At 41.8% G+C, this 22,905-nt stretch overlaps 1 protein-coding gene across 3 annotated transcripts in view; it reads left to right on the top strand.

Moving 5' to 3' along the window:
• TMEM117 (transmembrane protein 117) overlaps positions 1-22,905 on the top strand; it is a gene marked incomplete at both ends in the record, with an annotated part of 437,683 nt that overhangs the window by 406,610 nt on the left and 8,168 nt on the right. For 2 of the 3 annotated variants that reach the window (XM_084254763.1, XM_084254764.1), the window contains one exon: positions 15,665-15,794. The exons of the other annotated variant lie outside the window; for it this stretch is intronic. In XM_084254763.1, the coding sequence (XP_084110889.1) occupies positions 15,665-15,794 (130 nt within the window). The remainder of the gene's footprint in view (positions 1-15,664; positions 15,795-22,905) is intronic. 3 annotated transcript variants of the gene reach the window in all.

Below are 22,905 nucleotides of genomic sequence, written 5' to 3'. Positions count from 1 at the left end.
GTTCTGAGACTATAACTTCAGTTTTACAGGGTAGCGTGAGAAGTGTTATTCCTTTTTTTATCCTCTAATGCTTCTCTAAATCGAAATGAGAACTCTCCGTTTGATTTGGGAAATTGAATGCCAGGTGGGGAATTCAAAAAGTGTTGACTTCAAGCCTGAGTTCCTCTGCATAGTCTCAAGTTCTTTCCCTTGACCCTGAGGCAGGCATCTCAATGAGAAAACACAGGGAAATGATGAATCCAGGGTAACCTAAGACCATCTTGCCTTAACATTGTCCCAGAAATTCTGCACAATTGGATTCATGAATAACAGGGACTTTTTTTTAAAGATTTATTTATTTATTTTATACAAGCACTGATACATCAGAACCATGGGAGGGTGAGAGAATTCACCAGAGCCAGAATGGGGAACAGAACAGACAGACTGACGTAGTACACTGCTGAGGGTAACAGTGGGTGAGGCAGGAGAGGTCTGCGCGCCATGTGGGACCCTTGCCAGCAGCCAGCGATCGAACCAGTGCTGCAGAGGCTGCGGGCAGCTTCCCAGCCCAGTGCTCAACCACTGCGCCACCGGGGAGACCCAACAGGGACATTTTTTTTTTTTAAATAATAAATTTTATTTTTATATTCCCCATACAATTGCAGCCTCCCCATTCTGACCCCAATGCCTCCCCTCCCACCCTCGCCACCCTAAAAGTGTCTCTGATTCGTAGTTTTTTGATGATTTTGATTTTCACTTTCTTATAGTTATTCATTTTCCTGGTCCCTTATTTAAGTTTTCTAGATTCCTGCTATGAGTGAGACCATCCGGTATTTTTCTTTTTCTTTTTGGCTTATTTCGCTGAGCATGATCTCTTCCAGTGCCATCCATGTTGCTGCAAATTGCATGTGTTTATCTTTTTTGAATGCTGAGTAATATTCCATGGTATATATGTACCACATATTCTTGATCCAGTCATCTATTTTTGGGCATTTGGGTTGTTTCCAAAGCTTAGCTATTGTAAACAGTGCTGCTATAAACATAGGTGTGTAGGTGTTCTTTGGAATTGATGTTTCTGTGTCCATTGGGTAAATACCTAGGAGTGGAACTGCTGGATCATATGGAAGCTCTATGTTTAGTAGGTCCAGAAATCTCCACTGATCTCCAGAGTGGTTGGACCAGTTTGCACTCCCACCAACAGTGCAGAAGAGTTCCTTTTTCTCCACACCCTCGCCAACATTTGTCGTTGCTAGTTTTTTTAATATGTGCCATTCTCACTGGTGTAAGATGGTATCTCATGGTAGTTTTGATTTGCATTTCCCTGATGACAAGTGATGTTGAACATTTTTTCATAGGCCTGTTGGCCATTTGCATTTCCTCTTCAGAGAAATTTCTTTTTAGCTCTTCTGCCCATTTGTTGACTGGATTATTTTCTTTGTTGTTGTTGAGTCTCATCAGCTCTTTGCAGATTTTTGTGATCAGTCCTTTATCATTAGTGTTGGGTGCAAAAATGTTCTCCCAGTTGGTGGGGTTTCTCTTTGTTTTTGTTATTGTCTCTTTTGCTGTGCAGAAGCTCTTTAATTTGATGTAGTCCCAGCTGTTTATCTTTGCCTTCACTATCACTGCTTTGGGTGATGTGTCTGTAAAGATGTCTTTGATGTGCAAATCACGTAGTGTTTCGCCTATATTTCCTTCTATGTATTTTATGGTTTCAGGTCTTATGTCTAGTTCTTTAATCCATTTTGAGTTGATTTTTGTGTATGGTGTGAGGTAGTGGTCAAGCTTCATTCTTTTGCATGTAGCGACCCAGTTTTCCCAGCACCATTTATTGAACAAACTTTCTTTGCTCCAATGCATAGTCTTTGCTCCTTTGTCAAAGATTAGTTGACCATAAATCTGTGGGTTTATTTCTGGATTTTCTATTCGATTCCATTGGTCTGTATGTCTGTTCTTGTTCCAATACCATGCAGTTTTGATGATTATGGCTTTGTAGTAGAGTTTGAAGTCTGGGAGTGTGATGCCTCCATTCCCTTCTTTTTTTTCAGGAGAGCTTTGGCTATTCGGGGTTTTTTGTGATTCCATATGAATTTCATCAATAATTGTTCTATTTCTTTGAAGAATGACATTGAAATTTTGATTGGAATAGCATTGAATCTGTATATTGCTTTTGGAAGGATGGCCATTTTAATAATGTTTATTCTTCCAATCCATGAGCAGGGGATGTCTTTCCGTTTCTTTGTGTCTTCTTCTATTTCTTTTAACAGTGTTTTATAGTTTTCTTTGTATAGGTCCTTTACCTCTTTTGTTAGATTTATTCCCAAATATTTGATTATTTTTTGTTTCGATAATAAAAGGGATTTTTTTTTATTTCTTCTTCAGATTTATTGTTTGTGTATAGGAAGGCTACTGACTTTTGCGTGTTGATTTTGTATCCTGCCACTTTACTGAACTGATTGATGAGTTGAATTAGTTTTTCTGTGGAGATTTTGGGGTTCTCTATGTATATTATCATATCATCTGCAAATAGTGATAGTTTGACTTCTTCTTTTCCTATTTGGATTCCTTGGATGTCTTTCTCTTGTCTTATTGCTCTGGCTAGGACTTCCAGTATTATATTGAAAAGCAGTGGTGAGAGTGGACATCCTTGTCTTGTTCCAGATATTAATGGAATTGCTTTCAGCTTTTCACCATTGAGAATGATACTGGCTGTTGGCTTGTCATATACGGACGGCCTTTATGATGTTGAGGTACGTTCCTTGTATCCCAAGAATTTCAAGGGCTTTTATCATGAATGGGTGTTGCACTTTGTCGAAAGCTTTCTCAGCATCTATTGATATTATCATATGGTTTTTATATTTCTTTTTGTTGATGTGTTGGATAACGTTGATTGATTTTCGGATGTTAAACCATCCTTGTGTCCCTGGAATGAATCCTACTTGGTCGTGGTGAATTATCTTATGGGTACATTGTTGGATTCTGATAGCTAAAATTTTATTGAGGATTTTTGCATCAGTGTTCATTAGGGAGATTGGCCTGTAGTTTTCCTTTTTTGTGTTGTCCTTGTTCGGTTTTGGTATTAGTGTAATGTTGGCTTCAGAGAACGTGTTTGGTATTGTCCCTTCCTTCTCAATTTTTTGGAAGAGTTTGTGAAGGATAGGCACTAATTCGTCTCTGAATGTTTGGTAGAATTCATTTGTAAATCCATCAGGTCCTGGGCTTTTGTCTTTGGGGAGGTTTTTGATTACCATTTCAATTTCGCTGCTTGTAATTGGTCTGTTTAGGTGTTCTATTTCTTCTTTATCTAGCTTTGGGTGATTGTAGAGTTGTAGGAATTTGTCCATCTCCTCTAGATTGTTAAACTTGTTTCCATATAACTGTTCATAGTAGTTACTGATTATTCTTTTGATTTCTGCTGTGTCCGTTGTGATTTCTCCTCTTTCATTGATGATCCTGTTTATTTGTGCTTTCTCCCTTTTTTCCTTTATGAGCCTGGCTAGGGGTTTGTCTATTTTATTGATTTTTTTCAAAGAACCAGCTCTTGGTTTCATTGATCTTTTGGATTGTTTTTTTAGTTTCAATTTCATTTATTTCTGCTTTTGTTTTTATTATTTCTTTTCTTCTACTGGTTTTGGGGTTTTTTTATTGTTCTTTTTCTAGATCTTTGAGCTTCGAGATTAGGTTGTTTCTTTAAGTTCTTTCTTGTTTCTTGATGTGAGCTTCTATTGCTATATATTTTCCTCTTATTACTGCTTTTGCTGCATCCCATACATTTAGGATATTGGTGTCCTCCTTGTCGTTCAATTCAAAGAATTTTTTAATTTCTTCTTTGATCTCCTCATTAGTCCAGTGGTCTTCCAGTAGTGTGGTTTTTAATCTCTATGAGGTAGGAAAGTTCCTTGCCTTCTTTTTATGGTTTATTTCTAGTTTGATGCCTTCATGGTCAAAAAAGATGGTTGATATGATTTCAATCTTGGTGTATCTGTTGATGTTTGTCTTGTGCCCCAGTATGTGATCGATCCTGGAGAATGATCCGTGTGCGCTTGAGAAAAATGTGTACTCCGTTTTTTTGGGGTTTAGTGTTCTATAGATGTCTGTTAAGCCCAATTGCTCTAGGTCCTTATTTAGAGCTTTGGTTTCTTTACTTATTTTTTGTCTTGTTGATCTATCCATTGTTGATAGTGGTGTGTTGAAGTCTCCCACTACGTATGTGTTTTCTCTGATGTCTGTTTTCAGGGAGGACAACAGTTGTCTGATATATTTTGGTGCTCCTTCGTTTGGTGAGTATATGTTAATGAGTGTTATTTCTTCTTGAAGTATTGTCCCCTTGATCATAATGTAGTGACCATTGGGGTCTCTTTTTATCTTTTTGAGTTTGAAATCTGTTTTATCTGATATAAGTATAGCTGTTCCTGCTTTCTTTTTTGGTCCATTTGCTTGTAGGATTGTTTTCCATCCTTTAACTTTGAGCCTATTTTTATCTTTTGTAGCTAAATGTGTTTCCTGGAGACAGCAAAAGGTTGGGTTTTGTTTCTTAATCCAGGCTGCAACTCTGTGTCTTTTTATTGAAGAGTTTAGTCCATTTACATTTAGAGTTAATATTGATATGTTAGCATCTGTATTTGCCTTTGTGTTTGTCTTTCCTTTGATTTTATTTATTTATTCTTTTAATAACTTTTTTTTTTTGGCCTTCTTTCATTGTTATTCGTCCCTCTGAGGTTCTGGCTTTAGGACTCCTTGTAGTATTTTTTGGAGTGGGGGTTTAGTTGCAATGAAATTCCGGAGTTTCTGTTTGTCTGGGAAGGTCCATATTCTTTCTTCAAAGAGGAAGGAGAGCTTTGCGGGGTAGAGAATTCTTGGTTGGCATCTGTTTTCTTGGAGTCTGTTGACTATGTCCCTCCACTCTCTCCTTGCCCGTAGTGTTTCCTCGGAGAAGTCTGATGTCAGCCTGATTGGCTTTCCTTTGAATGTTATCTGTTTCTTCCCTCTTGCCAGCTTCATTATTTTTTCCTTGTCCTGGATTCTTGGGAGCTTTACTATTATGTGTCTTGCTGTATTTTTCCTTTCGTCGTGGAAGTTTGGTGTTCTTCTTGCTTCTTGTATATCAATTTTCAGCTCCTTCTTCACATTTGGGAAGTTCTCTTCAATTATCTCTTTGAATATTTTCTCTGTTCCTACATCTCTCTCCTCTCCTTCTGGTATTCCTATAAGTCTTATATTTCCTTTCCTCATGGAGTCAGATAGTTCCCAAAGTCTTTCTTCGTTCTTTTTCCTTTGTACTTCTCTTTCCTTTTCTGTTTTGGTTCTTTTTATTTCTGTGTCTTCAAGAGTACTTATTCGTTCTTCCATTTCATCTATTCTGATTTCATTGCTTTTCCCAGAATTCTTTAGTTCTTCCATTAATTCTTTGATCTCCTGCATTTCTTTTACTTCCCTCTTTAGGGACTCAATTTCATTCTTCTGACCATTGTTTTCCCTCTTTAGGGACTCAATTGCATTCTTCTGATCGTTGATTATTTTTCCCTTATCATTGTTTTCCTTTATGACTTCTGTCAGTTTTTTAATCACGGCAATTTTAAATTCTCTTTCTGGAAGGCTCAGAAGTTCTTCCAAGTTACTGTCGTTGCAATCTGGGGGCTGGTTTTCTTTTTGTGGTGTGCTTTTTCCCTGGGGAGTTGCTAGGTTGTGTGTGGTTCTTCTCCTCCCTACTGTCTGTTTTCTAATTTGCCGTATGCGTTGGGACACTGTGTAGTTGGGACTGACCGGCATCTTGGGTGAGCTTCTCTGCTCTCCTCTGGTTCCTCCAGGAGTCTTCTGTCAGTTTCAAGCAGACTTTACTGGAGAAAGGTCCATGTTCTAAAATGCCGATGTGGGGACACACTCCCCTGTGCGCCTGGTCTGCCCCGGCGGTGGGTTCCTGCTCCCCCTCTGGGCTTGGACTGCAGGCTAGAGGGGGTCTGGCGTGGGCAAACTTCCCCTGCTCACCTCTGGCTCCTGAGGAAGCCTTCTGCAGGTAGTCTTTACTGAAGAAATGTCCCTGTTCTAAGATGGTGATGTGGGACACACTCCCTGCGCGTCTGGTCTCAGGCACACTCTTCTGCGCGCCTGGTCTGCCCCAGCTGTGGGTGCTCGCTCCCCCTGTGGGCTCAGACTAATGGTCGGAAGGGGCCCGGTGTGGGCTAACTCCCCAGCTGGCCACTGTCTCCTCTAGGCGCCTCTGCTGGCTTCAATTCGCTAGGTGGCGCCAGAGATCTCTCCTGGAGCCCTTGGGGATCTGATTTTCCACCCCGTGAGACAGGGAATAGAGCGGGAATGGTAGGGTAAACCTCAACGGCTTTGGGGTGCTGTGTCTGCCTTGTGCCCCACCGTCGTGGGGAACCCACGCCCTTAGTTTCGCGCCCCGGGTCTCAGTTCCAAAGCGCTCAGTTCCAGGACTCAGGCTGTAGCCCAGTTCAGTGGCACGGGAATGGCGCCTTTTGAATCCCGCTCCCGTGCCTGGGCGCCTGGTTCCTGCTCACTCAGTGAGGGCCTCCGCGCGTATCCCCGCAAGCCTAGGTCGCAGGCACAGGGACCTGGGCAGCTGCGATCTGGATCCGCGTTTGCTTTTCAACTGCACTGCTTTTCTGCGCGTGATCCCGATTCCGATCCGCACTTGGTTTTCCAGCGCGCCGCTTTTCCACGCAATCCTGATCCCGATCTGCGCCTGCTTTTCCAGCGCGCTGCTTTTCCGCTTCGGGTGGCCCGGGGCTGTGTGCTGGTCCTGGCCTCCTCCCTGGGGGCGGGGTCTCTCTTTAATGGCGCCCGGAGCTCACCTCCGCAGCAGATCCTGCAGGGTTCTCCACAGCTCCCGTTCACGGGGTGTGGTGGCTGCAGTAGTTCCTTTCCACTCACAGTCCCGCTTGATGCGTAGTTTGTTCTTGTTGGTCGTTTTGGTTTGTTGTTTTCCTCCTCTCTGCTGGTCTGAGAGTGCCGACTCTGTGGGTGGGGGAGGGGAGCAGGGTTCTGCGCTTTCCTCCCTTCTGGTCCTCTTTTATGGCAACTTTCTTCTTCGGGCAGTTTGCTGGCGTCACCCGTTTATCTTCCGTGTCCTGGTTCTCACTGGGACCTGCCGCTTTTCCTCCCTATTAACTTTTTTTAATGGGAGATCTTACTCGCAGCGTCTCCTCGCCGCCATGTTGCTCCGCCCCTTCCAAGTTCTAGGAATTTAGACAGGAACAAGCCGCCTTAAATTCTTCCTCTGGTCTGGAGAGCCAAGGTTCCAGCATAGGAAGTGATGACAAAGAATTCAGATTTGATGCAGATTCTAAATTTGCACAGGTGTTAAAGATGCACCCCCGTCCATATCCAGATGTTCTTTCACTCTTATAAAATCTCTTTAATCAAAAAAATCTCACAGTGGCAGCAGTTTCGAGAATGGAAGGACGGTAGGGAAATGGCCATCTACAGATTCAGTATCTTTTATTCTAGTTCCCCAAAGACAGGCTATTAATTAAGCTGACTTCTGGGGAAGCTGCAGTTCCGGAAAGCGCGGGGCGGTTGCCACCGTCTCGGGACTTTTTTTTTTAATATTTTATTTTATATAATACTTACATCATTTTTTCATCTTTGTACAATGTATGCATTTTCATTTTGGTTATATTCTCCATACAGTTGCACCCCCTGCCATTATTTTGACTCTAGTTCTTCCTCTCCCCGCCCCTCCCCAATCCCCCCCCCCATAGTGTGTCTCTGGTTTATAGTTGCTTCTTGATTTTGATTATTTCTTTGCATTGATTAGTCTTTTTCCTAGTCTCTTATTTAGGTTTTCTAAATTCCTGCTACTATTGAGACCATCTGGTATTTTTATTTTTCTTTCTGACTTATTTTGCTGAGCATGATCCCATCTAGCTCCATTCATGTTGCTGCAAACTGCATGTGTTTATCTTTTTTGATTGCTGAGTAATATTCCATTGTGTATATGTACCACATCTTCTTGATCCAGTCATCTATTTTTGGGCATTTGGGTTGTTTGCAAAGCTTAGCTATTGTAAATAGTGCTGCTATAAACATAGGCGTGCAGGTGCCCTTTGGAATTAATGTTTCTGTGTCATTTGGGTAAATACCTAGGAGTGGAAATGCTGGATCATATGGAAGCTCTATGTTTAGTAGGTCAAGAAATCTCCAAACAGCTCTCCATAGTGGTTGGACCAGTTTGCACTCCCACCAGCAATGCAGGAGTGTTCCTTTTTCTCTACAACCTCACCCACATTTGTTGTTGCTAGTTTTTTTTTTTTTAATATGAGCCATTCTCACTGGTGAAAGATGGTATCTCATGGTAGTTTTGATTTGCATTTCCCTGATTACAAGTGATGTTGAACATTTTTTCATATGCCTGTTGGCCATTTGCATTTCCTCTTCAGAGAAGTTTCTTTTTAGCTCTTCTGCCCATTTTTTGACTGGATTATTTTCTTTGTTTTTGTAGAGTCGCATCAGCTCTTTCTATTTTTGCGATCAGTCCTTTGTTCTCCCAGTCAGTGGGGTTTCTCTTTGTTTTTGTTATTGTCTCTTTTGCTGTGCAGAAGCTCTTTAATTTGATGTAATCCCAGCTGTTTATCTTTGCCTTCAATATCACTGTTTTGGGTGATATGTCTGTAAAGATGTCTTTGATGTGCATGTATACTACACTACATGTAGTGTTTCACCTATATTTCCTTCTATGTATTTTATGGTTTCAGGTCTTATGTCTAGTACTTTAATCCATTTTGAGTTGGTTTTTGTGCATGGTGTGAGGTAGTAGTCGAGCTTCATTCTTTTGCATGTAGTGACACAGTTTTCCCAACACCATTCACTGAACAAACTTTCTTTGCTCCAGTGCATAGTCTTTGCTCCTTTGTCTAAGATAGTTGACCATAAATCTCTGGGTTTATTTCTGGATTTTCTATTCCATTCCATTGGTCTGTGTGTCTGTTCTTGTTCTTGTTCTTGTTCTAATACCATGCAGTTTTGATGATTATGTCTTTGTAGTAAAGTTTGAAGTCTGGGAGTGTGATGCCTCCATTCCCTTCTCTTTTTTTAGGAAAGCTTTGGAATTTGGGGTTTTTGTTGATTCCATATGAATTTCATCAATAATTGTTCTATTTCTTTGAAGAATGTCATTGAAATTTTTATTGGAATAGCATTGAATCTCAACAGGGACATTTTGACAGACTCACATTTGGAGGCATGAGCTCAGAATACATGTCCAAATGTGATTTGGACGTCAATGTCCAAGTATGTTTTTTGCTGCTATAGGCAGAAGTAAACCATAGTATGTAAGAAATAAATTTAGATATGTGTGATGGCATTACTCATTTATTTTGATATTAGAATTGCCCATCAGGAGGAAACTTAATTGTTTCTCATGTATGAAGCTAGATACCAAGTTGAAAGTATGTTCATTGGCTTGACCTGATGAGAACTGGAATAGTAGGTGTACTACAATATGTACACAATTCTCGCATCACTGAACCACAGATGTCACGGACCTCAGCAGCCATTGTTAAATTTAATAACAGAGAGTAGTAAGGAAGCATTCAAAGACTTACAAAATTTCTTGAATATTTAAATAAATGAATATTTCATACTATGCAATCACAGGATTAGCCTCTCTCTACCCTGGTCTTAGTAGCTTATCATAGCTTGTCTTGTCATTTTCTAAATTCAAAATTTTCATATTGTGTTCAAAATATATGTTTTATATTTACACAGAAGGAAAGTCATGATTCTCATAATAATTACATATTGGTATGAAACTGGCTATACATCGCAGTTATGTGGCCAACAGAATCTCAGTAGTTAACATCAGTCAAGTCTCCATACATTTCAGTCTAAGTAGAAGTTAGCCACTCTTTGGACAGTTGCTTAGTGGAGATAGGGTTAACATTTGTTCTTGCTTAAATTAGGATCAGATAAAAGATCAGAGTCCTCCAAAGCAGGAAACAATAGTTTAAAATCCTCACTGAGGTCCTCCCTGGTCACCTAATCTCAGTGCTTTCACCCTGCAGCCTGAGTTTGATCCCCTGGCCAGGGAGCTGACCCATATGGTACAGCAGACCACTCCTGTCTCACCTGCTGCTCCCCTCAGCAGTGGATTTCAGTGGATCTGCCTGGTTTCCTCCCCACTCTGTCTCTGGGGAATCCTGTCCCCCGTACACACACCTCTGGCCTACACCCCAGTTCTTCTAAGTAAAAATTAAAAATATATAAATTAAAAAAATAAAATCCTTACTGAGCAGGTGATGACTGCCGTGAGTGATTCTCAGAACATAGAGGGAAAAATGACTTCAGTTCTGTAAAAAAGCAGAAAACACCATCTCTGTTCACAATAAAAGACAGTATGGCCTCACGGCAAGTATGGAGTTCTTTGGGCTGGACTCTGCCATGTGGCAGCGTGTCATTTTCTAATGATTTAACCTCTTTGAGGCAAATTTTCTCATCTGGCAATAACAGCATGATTTCAGGGTGATTTCATAGGTAAGTGCAAATGAAAATAAGTCACCTAGGATTATGCTGGAACTCTGCAAGTGCTTAATAATTTATCACCCAAATATCCATGGATTTTTTGGTTTTAGTTACTCACACTGCCCACTTACCAGCTCCTCCCTGCATAATAGTGTCTTCATCACCACAGTTAAAGTGTCCCACAGTTATTTCTAAATGTCACCCCAATGTGACCCAAACTGCACAAAAAGCAATTTGTTCCTGTTCTTTCGTCTCCTCACAAGGCCACCTCACATGCCTCGCTGAGAGAGTCGCCCCTCCTTGCAGCCCTGCTCCCCCTGCCCTCTGAGAGAGCTCTGCTCTGACCAGAGCCCCAGCCAGTGCCCTCAGAAGCCCAGTGCTGTGTATAAAGGAGAAGAAGCCTTTTCCTTCTCACCTGAACCTCAAAACAGCCTTCCTAGTGATGCTCAGAAGAACAGACTTACCAGCTTCCTCTGCTTCACTCTCAGGGTAAACCTGACCTTGGAATTATGCTGGGAAGTCAACCATGCTTACTGGCCATTTCCTGTGTCCCCTCTCTCTCCAGTAATGTGCTAATTGCTGTACATGCACTATCTCATCCTCACAGGAAGTCGGTGAGGTAGATATATTTAACCCAAGTTTATAGAGGAAGAGACTGGAGCCTAGAGAGATTCAGAAAACCATCCTCCTGCCTTTTTCTAACTCTCCTTTAGATAAATACCTGGGTGATCATCAGTGCCAGATACCCATTTGTCACTAAAATGAGCCCCAAACATGCTGCAAATGGTAGCAATTATTATTATTACTATTTCACACTAGGTGAAATAAAGCCAGATTTCTTTTTTTTAGGATTAATTTTTATTTATGTATGCATACAAGAAACTGGGATGTAGGCCAGAGGTGTGGGGCATGAGAGGATTCACCAGAGACAGAGTGGGGAACAGAACATGCAGATTGACTGAAATACACTGCTGAGGGGAGCACTGGGTGAGACAGGAGAGGTCTCCTGTGCCATGTGGGTCAGCTACCTGGCCGGGCATTGAACTCAGGCCATGGTGGTAACAGCACTGAGACTTAACCCCTAGGCCACCAGAGAGGCCCAAGTAAGGCCAGAATTTACACTGATTCAGTGATGAGTAGGGAGAACTAGGCAGAATAGGAATGGAAGTACAACTATATCAATAGATTTTGGAAACTATGACTGTGAAATAATGTATAATGAAAACATAGGCTGCTTGATGGACATAAGAGTTTAGTCCCTAGAGTATATGGTCATAAAACATAATTGGACTTTGAATAACAGCTCAAAACATTTCTACTATTAAGCAATAATTTTATATCCATTTATTTTCCAACGTTCAGTTGGAAATATTCCAGTTCAGAGTCTCTGGTGACCAGAACTTATCCCAGCATCTCAGTCTCCAAACAGGAGTCAGGTCCAGACAAGATACCCTTCCCTCTATTCCATTGTTGAGCTGGCTTTCGCTTATCTTTGTCTGTGTGTGTGTGTGTGTGTGTGTCTCTCTCTTTCATACCAACACATACACAAGGATAATTCAGACATGCGGGTGTACCTAATGTGCACATGTTGGGATGAGAGGAAATTGGAGAAAACACACAAAGACAGTGGAAGAACTCTGTGCCAACTCCATGCAAACAATGATCCAGTCTGAAATTGTTCTGTCATTCTCCTGCTCCACCACAGGCTGACTCTGGCTATGGCTCCTCAGAGCCTGGCAACCTCCTTTTTATACATACATCTGGGATCATAGAATGGACCAATCGGGTGCAAGCTATGAGCTGATCAGTGCTAAATGATCCAATCAGCCATAGGATTGAAAAAACAGTCCAATCAGACTTGCAGATGGGGTACCTACAAATACCTGGCCTCAGAAGAAAGAGGAAGGGCCAGCAACTGACCTCAAAAGAAGAAAAGAAGCAGCCAGCAGCTGACCTCTAAGGAAGGAAGAGAAGCCAAAGATCTCTGTCACACACAAGACCTCTGGTCCTGTCTCTCCATCACCTAGAAGGAGCACCAAAGACCACAGACCTAGTGTCTCAAAGAGCTGTTTGTTGTTGGTATTTTCCAACAACTCACAAAGAGCTGTTAACACCTGGTGTCTCCAACACCACCTCTGGGGGACCAGTAGTGACCATCACTACTGGCCAGTGCTGTCCAACTCTGTTGACAGGTGATTGGCATTCTTCTTGGACATCTGGTGGATCTGGGATGAGACAGTGACCACTTGTGGCTACAGTAAGCTCTTTGTTTCTGCTGTTTGTAAAATAAACCCCATGGTGGTTTTCTTGGAACCTGGGGCATCTTGCAATTGTTCAAGTGGATGAGAACCACAGACCTGTCCTCTTTTTTTTTTAAAGATTTATTTTATTTATGTAAGAGCTAGCGTACAGGCCAGATATATGGGCAGTTTAGAGGATTCACCAGAGACAGAGCGGGGATCAGAACAGGTAGACTGGTGAAACACACTGCTGAGGGGAGCAGCAGGTGAGACAGGAGAGGTCTGCCTCACCATGTGGGATTCTCGCTGGCTGGCCAGGATCGAACCCATGCTGCAGAGGCTGCAAACAGCCTCACAGTGTGGCACTCAACCACCTGTGCCACCACAGACCTGTCCTCTTATTGGGCACTGTTCTTTGACATATTTTATAGGTATTGCATTGCTATATCCCTACAGCTATAGTTTAAGTCATAGCCTTTGGCCTTTTTGGCTTTGGGGACTTTTGACTGCTCTCTAGAACCTGGGCTGGCATTCCAGCCATGCTCCCTACTGGTTGATGTTTAAATTATAAAAATAATGTGCAGGGGGTGAATCTAGCAGTATTTATGTATCCTTTCTTTTTAATAATCTCTTGTACTTCTCTCAAACTTTCCCCCAAACTCCCTGCCCTAATCCTTTCTTTAAAAAAAAAAGAGCAGGGTAAGGGGAAATTGCAAACAAAGGCCATCTTTCAGATAAAGAGCAATACTTTCTCCTCTTTTCTTCTCCATTTCCTTAATTCATCTTTCTGTCTCCAACTGCTGGTGGGAAATAATTGAGAAACTATTTTTTAGTGAAGGAAATATTAGTCACAGTCTATAAGAAATCTCTAAGATTCCTTTTAAACTGAAACCAATCATACCTAGTAGAAAACTTTATTTTCACGGACTGAAAAGCTAAATAAGTACAGACATAATTACGTAAGTACGTACATAATTACATACATAATTACGTACATAATTACGTACATAATTACATAAGTACGTACATAATTACTAGCAAGAAGTATTCTCCTCCTTAAACCATTTAATAAAAAAGAAGAACTCTATTGATAATGTCTTATGCTGTTTATCTAGAGCAAGTGAAAGATACTCTGGTTATCAGTCTCTCTATTTGTGACACATAATTTTTCATAGGTGGTATCAGTTATATTTCAGCAAAAGACCAAATTCAATTTCAGTTATCTTTTAAGAGTCTCCCAAGTAACACTGAAAGAACAAGATTTATTGGTGAAAAAAATGGGGCAAATGTACTTTAATAAAATACAATAACTCGCACATACAATACATTAATTCACAACTTACTTTCTACTAATATTGTAGAGCAAAATATCCCAGATATGCTCAGTTCAAATGCTCTGGATTTCCTGAAAATGCCTATCAATTTGCAGCTGTCTGAAAAACAAGGAAAGATGAGGCCAAAAAGATATTTTCCTACACACCAATAACAAGAAATGATGTGTCCCTTTGCTTTTCTTTTTGTTTATTTATTTATCATTAGAAGTTTAAAGCAACCCATAGATCAAAATATTAGTAGACATTGGAATCTTCCCTGGTTACCACTTTCCTTTCCTCTGAGTTCTGTTATCCTTTAACCAGAATTCTCAGCAATGAGAGGCATGGAACGGAAACAGAAGTTCTTAAAATGCTAAGTCCTCTGTCATTAGCACACTTGTATTAGCTTACACAGAGAAAAGCCTTGGAGAATGTTAACATTTTATTATTGAGAAAAATGCATTGAAAAAAGTTTTTTTTCATAGAAGAACTGGAGTATAGGCCAGAAGTATGGGAATGGTGGGGCTGAGAGAATTCCCCAGAGACAGAGTGGGGAGCAGAATAGGTGGATCTACTGAAATCCTTTGCTAAGGGGAGCAAAGGGCAAGAAGACAGGAGAGGTTTGCTGTGTCATGTAGGTCTGCTCTCTGGCTAGGGATCAAACTCAGGCCTTAGTGGTGACAGCACTGAGACTCAACCCCTAGGCCAGCAGGGAGGCCCCTAGATTGAAATCTTTAATTGTTCATACTTTTTCATATTTAAATTCTTTTGAAAATATCAACTAAATATAGGACTCATAATTTGGTGATTATTTTGTTATTAAAAGTAAAAATATGCGCATCAATACCTATGACCTCACCTCAATACCTATCTAGTCATGATTGCTGTATTCGTTCTTCACACGCTTGTTACAAAGTTTCATTTGGTGCCTCTACCCAAAAACTAAGAACAAATGAGACCCTGAAAAAAATCCATTTACATCAGTTTCCCTTCCTTATGAGAGCAAGGGTCGCCCCACCTGATTTACCTTGACAACAAAGAAATGACTGATGACAACTGGGAGTTAATTCACCATTTAAGTCCCAGGTAGCATACCAGGCCTTCCATTGCTTAGTCCAAATTGATACAATTGCAAGAAAGTGCAACAAGAGTCTTTGATATTTTTACTTTCCATCTAGTGATGAGCAGAGATGATTCATACAAGTCCCTTAATAGGGACTGGGTACGTGAATCAGATCTTCTTTGTCTACTTGTACAAGACATGCTATTATAGGGCTCATGTTTTTCAAAAGTAGTAAAACAACATATGAAGTGACCTCATACTTTTAAAATATGGATCACCTCCTTCCTGTAAAAAATTAAGAACAGTTCTTCACATGAAAGTGATCAACCTGTGCAGATGCAAATCAGTTCTGTTTTGGTGTCTTATTGCCACCTTTAAGAGAAAATCTGAGGATGTAAGTTGTGCCTTTTGAATACATACCACTACCTAGCATACATACAATAACCATCACCCGATGAAACAGATACCTCCAGCAGCTGGCTGCATTTAAATGATTTGGAAATAAGTGCTTATGAAAAGTCCATTTTTCTTGTTTTGCTGTTAAGGAATGAAACAAATAACAAATAAGCCTTTCTGTTGATGTTCTCCGACAGGACTGGGAATTCCCACATTTCATGGGGGATGTCGATGTTAATCTCCCCGGGCTCCACACTCCACACATGCAGTTCAAGATCCCTTTCTTAAAGAAGATCTTCAAAGAAGAATATCGTATTCACATAACAGGTATGTTCTGTCTCTGACCACATCTTGCCTGTTAGTTAATGTTGAGTGCTATAAAAAAGTGAATAGGAATGTTAGCAGTGTGCATCAACAGAAGTTTAGTCTTCACTCACTTAGCAGAGCAAGGTGGTTCCACATCATGGGGCAGAGGGTGGGGGGGGGGGTGGCTCCAGGCCATCTGAAACTTAGACAACAGGTGGTTTTAACAATTCAGCATCAAGCTCCAGCAGGCAGATAGGAAGAAAAAGAATGGGGAAAATGATTAAAAGTGTTTACAGTAATTACAAACGCAGCCACCTCGATCATGTTCCGTCCACTCACATTCCATTGCTGATAGTCTGGTAGCACCCCCTTAAAGTCCAGTGCCCACTGGGCAGGCACTGCTGGTGCCAGGCCTAACATTCTCATCCAGAATTACTGAGGATGAGGACACATCATTGGAATGGTTACTTAGCTCTCGTCTCTCCACCATTCTCCCCACACCAGTCCATCTTAGTTTTGTTCGTAGGGTCAATTTCTCTTACAACAAGCAGATCGGCATAGTCTTTCAGCATTAATCTTCTTTGTGCTATTGTTCTTCATTTACTGCTCAGATAAAAACAATGGCATCTTGGGCCTCCCTGATGTGTTAGGGGTTGAGTCTCAGCACTGTCACCGCTATGGCCTGAGTTCGATCCCTGGCCAGGGAGCTGCTGCCCACATGACTGAGCAGACCTCTCCTGTCTCACCCACTGCTCCCCTCAGCAGTGGATTTCAGTCAGTCTGCCTTTTCTGTTCCCCACTCTGTCTCTGGTGAATCCTCCCACTCCCTGCACCTCTGGCCTACACCCCAATTCTTTTATGCAAAAATAAAATAAAAACAGTGGTATTTAGAACTCAAGTCAGATCAAGTACCTTTAGGTGTTCAAGCCACTTTCCATTTGATTAGAACCTACTTCTGTGCCAGAATTCACATCTGCCTCAAGTCATTCGCTTGCAGATGCCCAGATGATTTCATGTTCAGGTATGTCCTGCTTTTGAAACAGCTCCAGTACAATTTATTATAATACTCGTTCAGGAAATCTCAGTCACTCTCATCTGCAAAAGGCTTCCTAGACTTAGATTTCATAGCTTTCTTTCTTTATAACAAGATACAGACAGCTGAATGATCACAAATAAAAGAAAGCATTAGTACCCAAGCTGTTCAAATGCCGCCAGCAATGTGTGTGTGTTTTAAGGACAATGGTCGAGGAGCCCACACCTGCTATAATAAAAATGCTGAAGAAATCTGTGCTTACACTACCGTCTGTGCTGAGGGAATAAAAATAACCTGAACACAGAAAACGTGAACATCTGAGTCCTGTTAAAACCTTTGCTTCCCAACTCGCCGGCTGTTTTTTGCTGTGAGCATGAGGCGACCTTCCTAAATTGGAGAATGAGCTCATGAATAGGGAAGATGCAGCAAATTTCTTTCCTATTCAAAATGAATGAGGCCCATCTATTAAATTCACAGGGTAAATCAATCAATTTGAGTTCAGGTCACATAGTATGTTTCTGAGTCCCCACTTAATCTGCATCACGCTACCCTCCCGGACTTCTAAAACAGCGATCACACACACACGCGCGCACGTCATCAGATCCCTTAGGGTGGGCTTTTGCCTGGACCATCTGTTCTTGCTATCAGCTCTTGGCCCAGGCCATCACAGCAGTTATACTGTCTTGAACTGACTATCAGAATCCCTGTCAAAAATAAATTGCTTGAGTGCAAGGCATCCACTTAAAAAAAAATAAACATTAAAAAATAAATAAATGATTTGGAGAACCCAGTGTTTTCAAAAAATGAAGCTATTAAAATTTTTAATTTGGGGCTATTTTTCATGGTGTTGCCATATAGGCTGTCATTTACAGGCAGGTTGGCTCAGGTTTTGTAATGCTCAAAGCTTACACAGTTTGGAAAGCCTATTTTAAAATATCAGTACGAGATTACAATGAAGAATTTTCTTTGGTGCCTTGGAAAGAGAGTGCATAAAGGATTCTCTTAGCCTTTGGTGTCCTAATTTTGAGATGAAGCTTCCAGTCTTACCCAAAATGCTTGTTCCACCAACAAGCAATATTATTTTCTAAAGCCTTTACAGCAGGAAGACTAGCTAAACTTTCTAATAGAGGTTGGATATTAATAGAGTTTGCCGGAAAGTAGATCTATAATGTAAATGAGACTGTGTTTCCCAAAGGATGCTGGTTACAGCATCATTCAGAGAACTTCACGGGCATACAGATTGCTCGGGCCCATTCCGAATGACACCAACCCAGTAGGTCTGGGCAAAGGCCAGGGATGGGGCTTTTGAAGTAGGCTTTGATTGGGAGCTTGGACCAGCCCAACAGGCTTTTGAGGATTGGAGAGTTTAGATTCAAAATAAATAGGGCTGTGCCTCCCTGGTGGCCTAGGGATTAAGTCTCAACACTATCACCTCTGCAGCCTGAGTTCAATACCCAGCCAGGGAGCTGACCCACATATGGCACAGCAGACCTCTCCTGTCTCGCCCCCTCCTCCCCTCAGCAGTGGATTTCAGTAGATCCACCTGTTCTGCTCCCTATTCTGTCTCTGGTGAGTCCTCTCACCCCCACACCTCTGGCCTACATCCCACTTCTTGTACACAAAAATAAAAAAATAGGGTGCATATGGGTTTTGGGGATATAGGATTCCACCACAGAAATTTCAATCTAATCTAAGGCAAGATGTTTATGTGCCTCTCCAGATCATGCTAAGAATTTCTAGAAAAAGGGCAACAGGTTTGGATGCTGAAGAAAGTCAGAACTTTTTCCTCTCCTGTTTTTGTTCTTTTACTCTCTTTACTTTGTTAATTGTCTAAAACTTTGGTGAGTCTGCCCTGGAGTAGCATTTGTAAAAGGTCCTTTGAGCTGACTTTCTACCGTAACTGATTCTGGGAAAACCTAGATAAAGCTACCAAAACAAGCTGCCACGTGTTGTACCATAATATGAACAATAGTTAGTAACCCACAAATTTCCAAGGGTGAGGTAAATGTTTAGTTGATGAGATCCTCCAAGCTCTGCTGCTTTTTGCCATGAGACTTCAGTGTGTTCCTTGATAAACAAATATAGCATCACTGCTGGGGTTATTAAAGCATGAAATCCTCCATGGCCATCAGTCTATCAGTGTTTGGTGTAGGCCAGCACCATCTGGAGGGCTTGTTCAAAAGATCTGTCAGTGATACACACAGAGTCAGACACGCAAGGTATGAAAGGGAGACTGGAAATTTCCCTTCTCAAAAGTGTAGCTGAAATGACTGCAAACTGCTTTAAAAGCTGGACAAGGGCCAAGGGGTCAAACAGGGTCAAGGCTGGCTCCACCCTGGCCTCAGCTACCATTTCTCTGATCTGGATACATTCAGTGTGACTGCTGAGGCAAAGAGATATAACAACTCAGTACTTAGGCTCCAGTTCCACTACTGTCTGGTAGCATAGCCTTTGGCAAGCTCCTTCCCCTCTTAGAGACTCAGTTTTCTTATCTGTTAAATGGGTATAGTAGCAGTACTTACCCCAAGTTTACTGTGAGAATTTAATTGTGCAAGGAACCTTCTTGGTGGCCTAGGGGTTAAGTCTCAGCACTATCACTGCTGTATCCTGAATTCTATCTCCGGCCAGGGAGCTGACCCACAAGGGCACAACAGATCTCTTCTGTCTCACTGCTGCACCCCTTAGCAGTGGATTTCTGCGGATCCACCTGTTCTGCTCCCCACTCTGTGTCTGAGGAATCCTCTCACCCCCACATCTCTGGCCTGCACCCTAGTTCTCCTACATAAAAATAAATAAAATTAAAAATAAATTAATTCTGCAAGCCGCTTAATACTCTGTTTGCCATAGAGTACATACTCAGTAAATTTTCACTCTTCTTACGGAAGGTTTTTCCTTTCATCCATCCAGAGTTTGTCCTTCTTATTTAATTAAAAAATATCAGGTAGCCTGAGAGGATCCTTATTATTTATTTACTATGCCACATTTTCCACCATTACCTACTGGCCTTGTTCTCAAGAAAGAAAAAGCTAAGAGGGGTGGGGGGACCTGTTTTCCAAATTAATGCCCTGTATGTGCAGACTTCCCTGGCAGTGATGAGTTTCCATTGACACCTTAGAAGCATTTAGCATTTGAGTATTTTTTTAATCCTGTTTTTCAAGCTCGTTTTATTTATGCATGTCAGAAATAACTTGCATCTGTTTCGCTCATCTGGAGCCCCCCCTTGACAGATGGTTTACTGCAGTATATATGAGATTTCATTTTATAAGCTATGGCTGAGCTATGGCTTATAAAAATAAATCATCTCTTTCCGAGGGTGTGGTAGAATCATTTTTCTGGGAATGTTGACGTTAGTAACAAAGGGAATACATGTGATTATATCACATTGGAGCATTTAGCTCCAACCAATTGTTCTTACCCTGAAAGTCAATGCTAAAAGCAGCTTTATAATGACCTCCTCTGCCCTCTTCCCCGCCACCTATAAGGTGAGTGCAAAGATGGATTCAAATGTGATGTGCTGTCTCCGGAGGCTAGAGAGGAATGGCCTCTCCATTCAGTCCCTGCAGCTCCTCTGAGTCCTATTAATGCCAGTCCCCGCGGAAGCCCTGCCATCTGTCATCCCAGCCAGACAAAGGAAGTGTCCCGTTGGTGGCCATCGTCTGAGTAAATGAGGAGGGAGCTGGGGGAGGGGCCAGAAGGAAGGCCTGCTCAGCGGCGAGGAGAGAATTCACACTGTTGGCACGAGGATGCCCACAGGGACCCTTCCGGCAAAACTGGAAAATGGAGAAGAAAACGAGCCTCCATGGCGTCTGCTCTATTTCAGCTTCCCCAGCTGTGAGGGCACAGGTGCTTTACAGTGGGAGAGTGTGGCAACACGAACAAAACCCTTTTGTTTTGTTTCCATAGGTGCGTGATTTCTGGCCACTGAATTCCCAGAGATTGATTATTTTTTTTTAATTTTTAAAAAAAAAATTATTTTATATATACAAGAACTGGGGTACAGGCCAGATGTGCGGGAGGGTGAGAGGATTCACCAGAGACAGAGCGGGGAACAGAACAGGCAGACTGACGATATACACTGCTGAGGGGAGCAAGGGGCAAGACAGGAGAGGTCTGCTCACCATGTGGGTTGCTCTGAGGCCGGTGGGGATCGAACCCGCACTGCAGAGGCTGCAGACAGCTTCACAGCGCTGTGCTCAACCACCTGTGCCACCAGAGAGGCCCTGATTTTTTTCTTTAAAGAGCTCTCCAGGACATGCTTGGCAGGGCGGGGGCCAGTGTTCCATCCACAGAATGTTCTGGAAAAATTAGCAAGGGACTTGAGACATCCCACCCACAGTGCCACTTCCCAAAGATCGTGAATGTATCCAAAGCGCACAAGAACCTCTTGCATTCTCGGTGGTGAGCTTTTCTTGACCTTTCCTGAAGCCATTTCCATTTTAACCACACTTGTACAGCTCTTAGAGTTAACATGTTTACTGCTACATAAGAGAGCAATTCCTTTTATTTGTCCAAAACTCATCTTCAAAGGCTGCCCAGGTGGCCTAAGTGTTAAGTCTCAGCACTATTACCACTGTGGCTTGAGTTCAATTCCCGGCCAGGGAGCTGACCCACATGGCACAGCAGACCTCTCCTGTCTCACCCGCTGCTGCCCTCAGCAGTGGATTTCAATCAATCTGCCTGTTCTGCTCCCCACTCTGTCTCTGGAAAATCCTCTCACTCCCTTCACCTCTGGCCTGTACCCTAGTTTTTTTTACACAAACATTAATAAAAATAAATCTTAAAAAAAAAAAAAAGAACTCATCTTCAGGACATGGTGGCTTTTCCCGTAGACCGTCAGTTCTTACTGCCCCTGAGCTAGTCACCTTGCCCAGACTGGGTGTTCTGTCTGTTTTCTGCATATTGAGGAATTTTTCAGTAGAGTTCATGCCCTTCAGCAATTGTCTTCAAAGCTGGAGGGAAGAATAGAAATATGTAATTAATCATAATCTTTGAAACTGGTTCTTTAGCTCTTTCCAAATTTCCAGATTTTATTCTAATTAAGGAATAATTCTAGAAAGATCTAGCATTCACCAGATCATTGTAACATGTAGATTTGGTGTGAAAGAACAGAACTTCATTCCTTGTGTTTTTCTGGACACATTTCATTTTCTCAACATTTGCCTATAAGATGTTCTCTGAGTTCCTATGTCTCTGACACTAAGCCTGGACATAGGGAACACAGCAATGAAAATGACTATTCTCAGTCTTCAGAAAGTCAGAGTCAGATGGGTTAGACACAACTGAAGTTAAAAACTAGCCCTTGAAAGCTGATTCTAGAACTGAAGAATCCAGAGAACAAGGGCCAGAGATAGGAACAAAATGGGGAGGGAGCACATGGTGGGGGTTTGCAGGTACACACTGGTCATGACACACAAAGGGGGGCCCTCTGCCCCCAAAATATAAAAAATGATGAAAACCAAAATTACCGCCATTTAAAAAATTCAAAATAAAAATAAATAATAGATTCATCCCAACAGTACAGTCTCCCTATCTCTCTCTGTCTCTGTTTCTCTCTCTGTCTCTCACTCTCTCTGTCTCTTCCTGTCTTTCTCTCTCTCTCTCTGTTTCTGTGTCTCTCTCTGTCTCTCTGTGTCTCTCTCTGTGTCTCTGTGTCTGTGTCTCTCAGTCTCTCTCTGTCTCTTTCCCTCACCCTCTCTGTTTCTCTCCTTCTCTCTCTCTCTCACCCTCTCTGTTTCTCTCCTTCTCTCTCTCTCTCTCCCTCTCTGTCTCTCTCTCTGTCTGTGTCTCTCTCTGTCTCTGTCTCTGTCTCTGTCTCTCTCTCTCTCAGCTTAGGCTCAGGATTTAAACAGCATAATTTCAGCCACATGCTATTCTTTTTCTCAGCACAAGTTTCTCATCGTGTTGGATCATGTCCTCAAGGGATAGTCTCCTGCTTAGGAAGCGACAATGACAAGGGCACTTAGCAAAGCCATCTTCGTTTGCTTTTAAGTCTTAAGGCACATTATTAACTCAAATACCTTTTATTCATAAATACCTGTGTAAATAACTTTAATTTCTTGCATGATTTCCTCATGGCCCAAGCACTTACCGTGGTTTTGG

This window comes from Talpa europaea (assembly GCF_964194135.1).
Source record: "Talpa europaea genome assembly, chromosome: 15".
NCBI classification, from domain to species: domain Eukaryota; kingdom Metazoa; phylum Chordata; class Mammalia; order Eulipotyphla; family Talpidae; genus Talpa; species Talpa europaea.
Note: the sequence above shows the minus strand (reverse complement) of the source record. Positions and strands in the feature narration are given on the sequence as shown.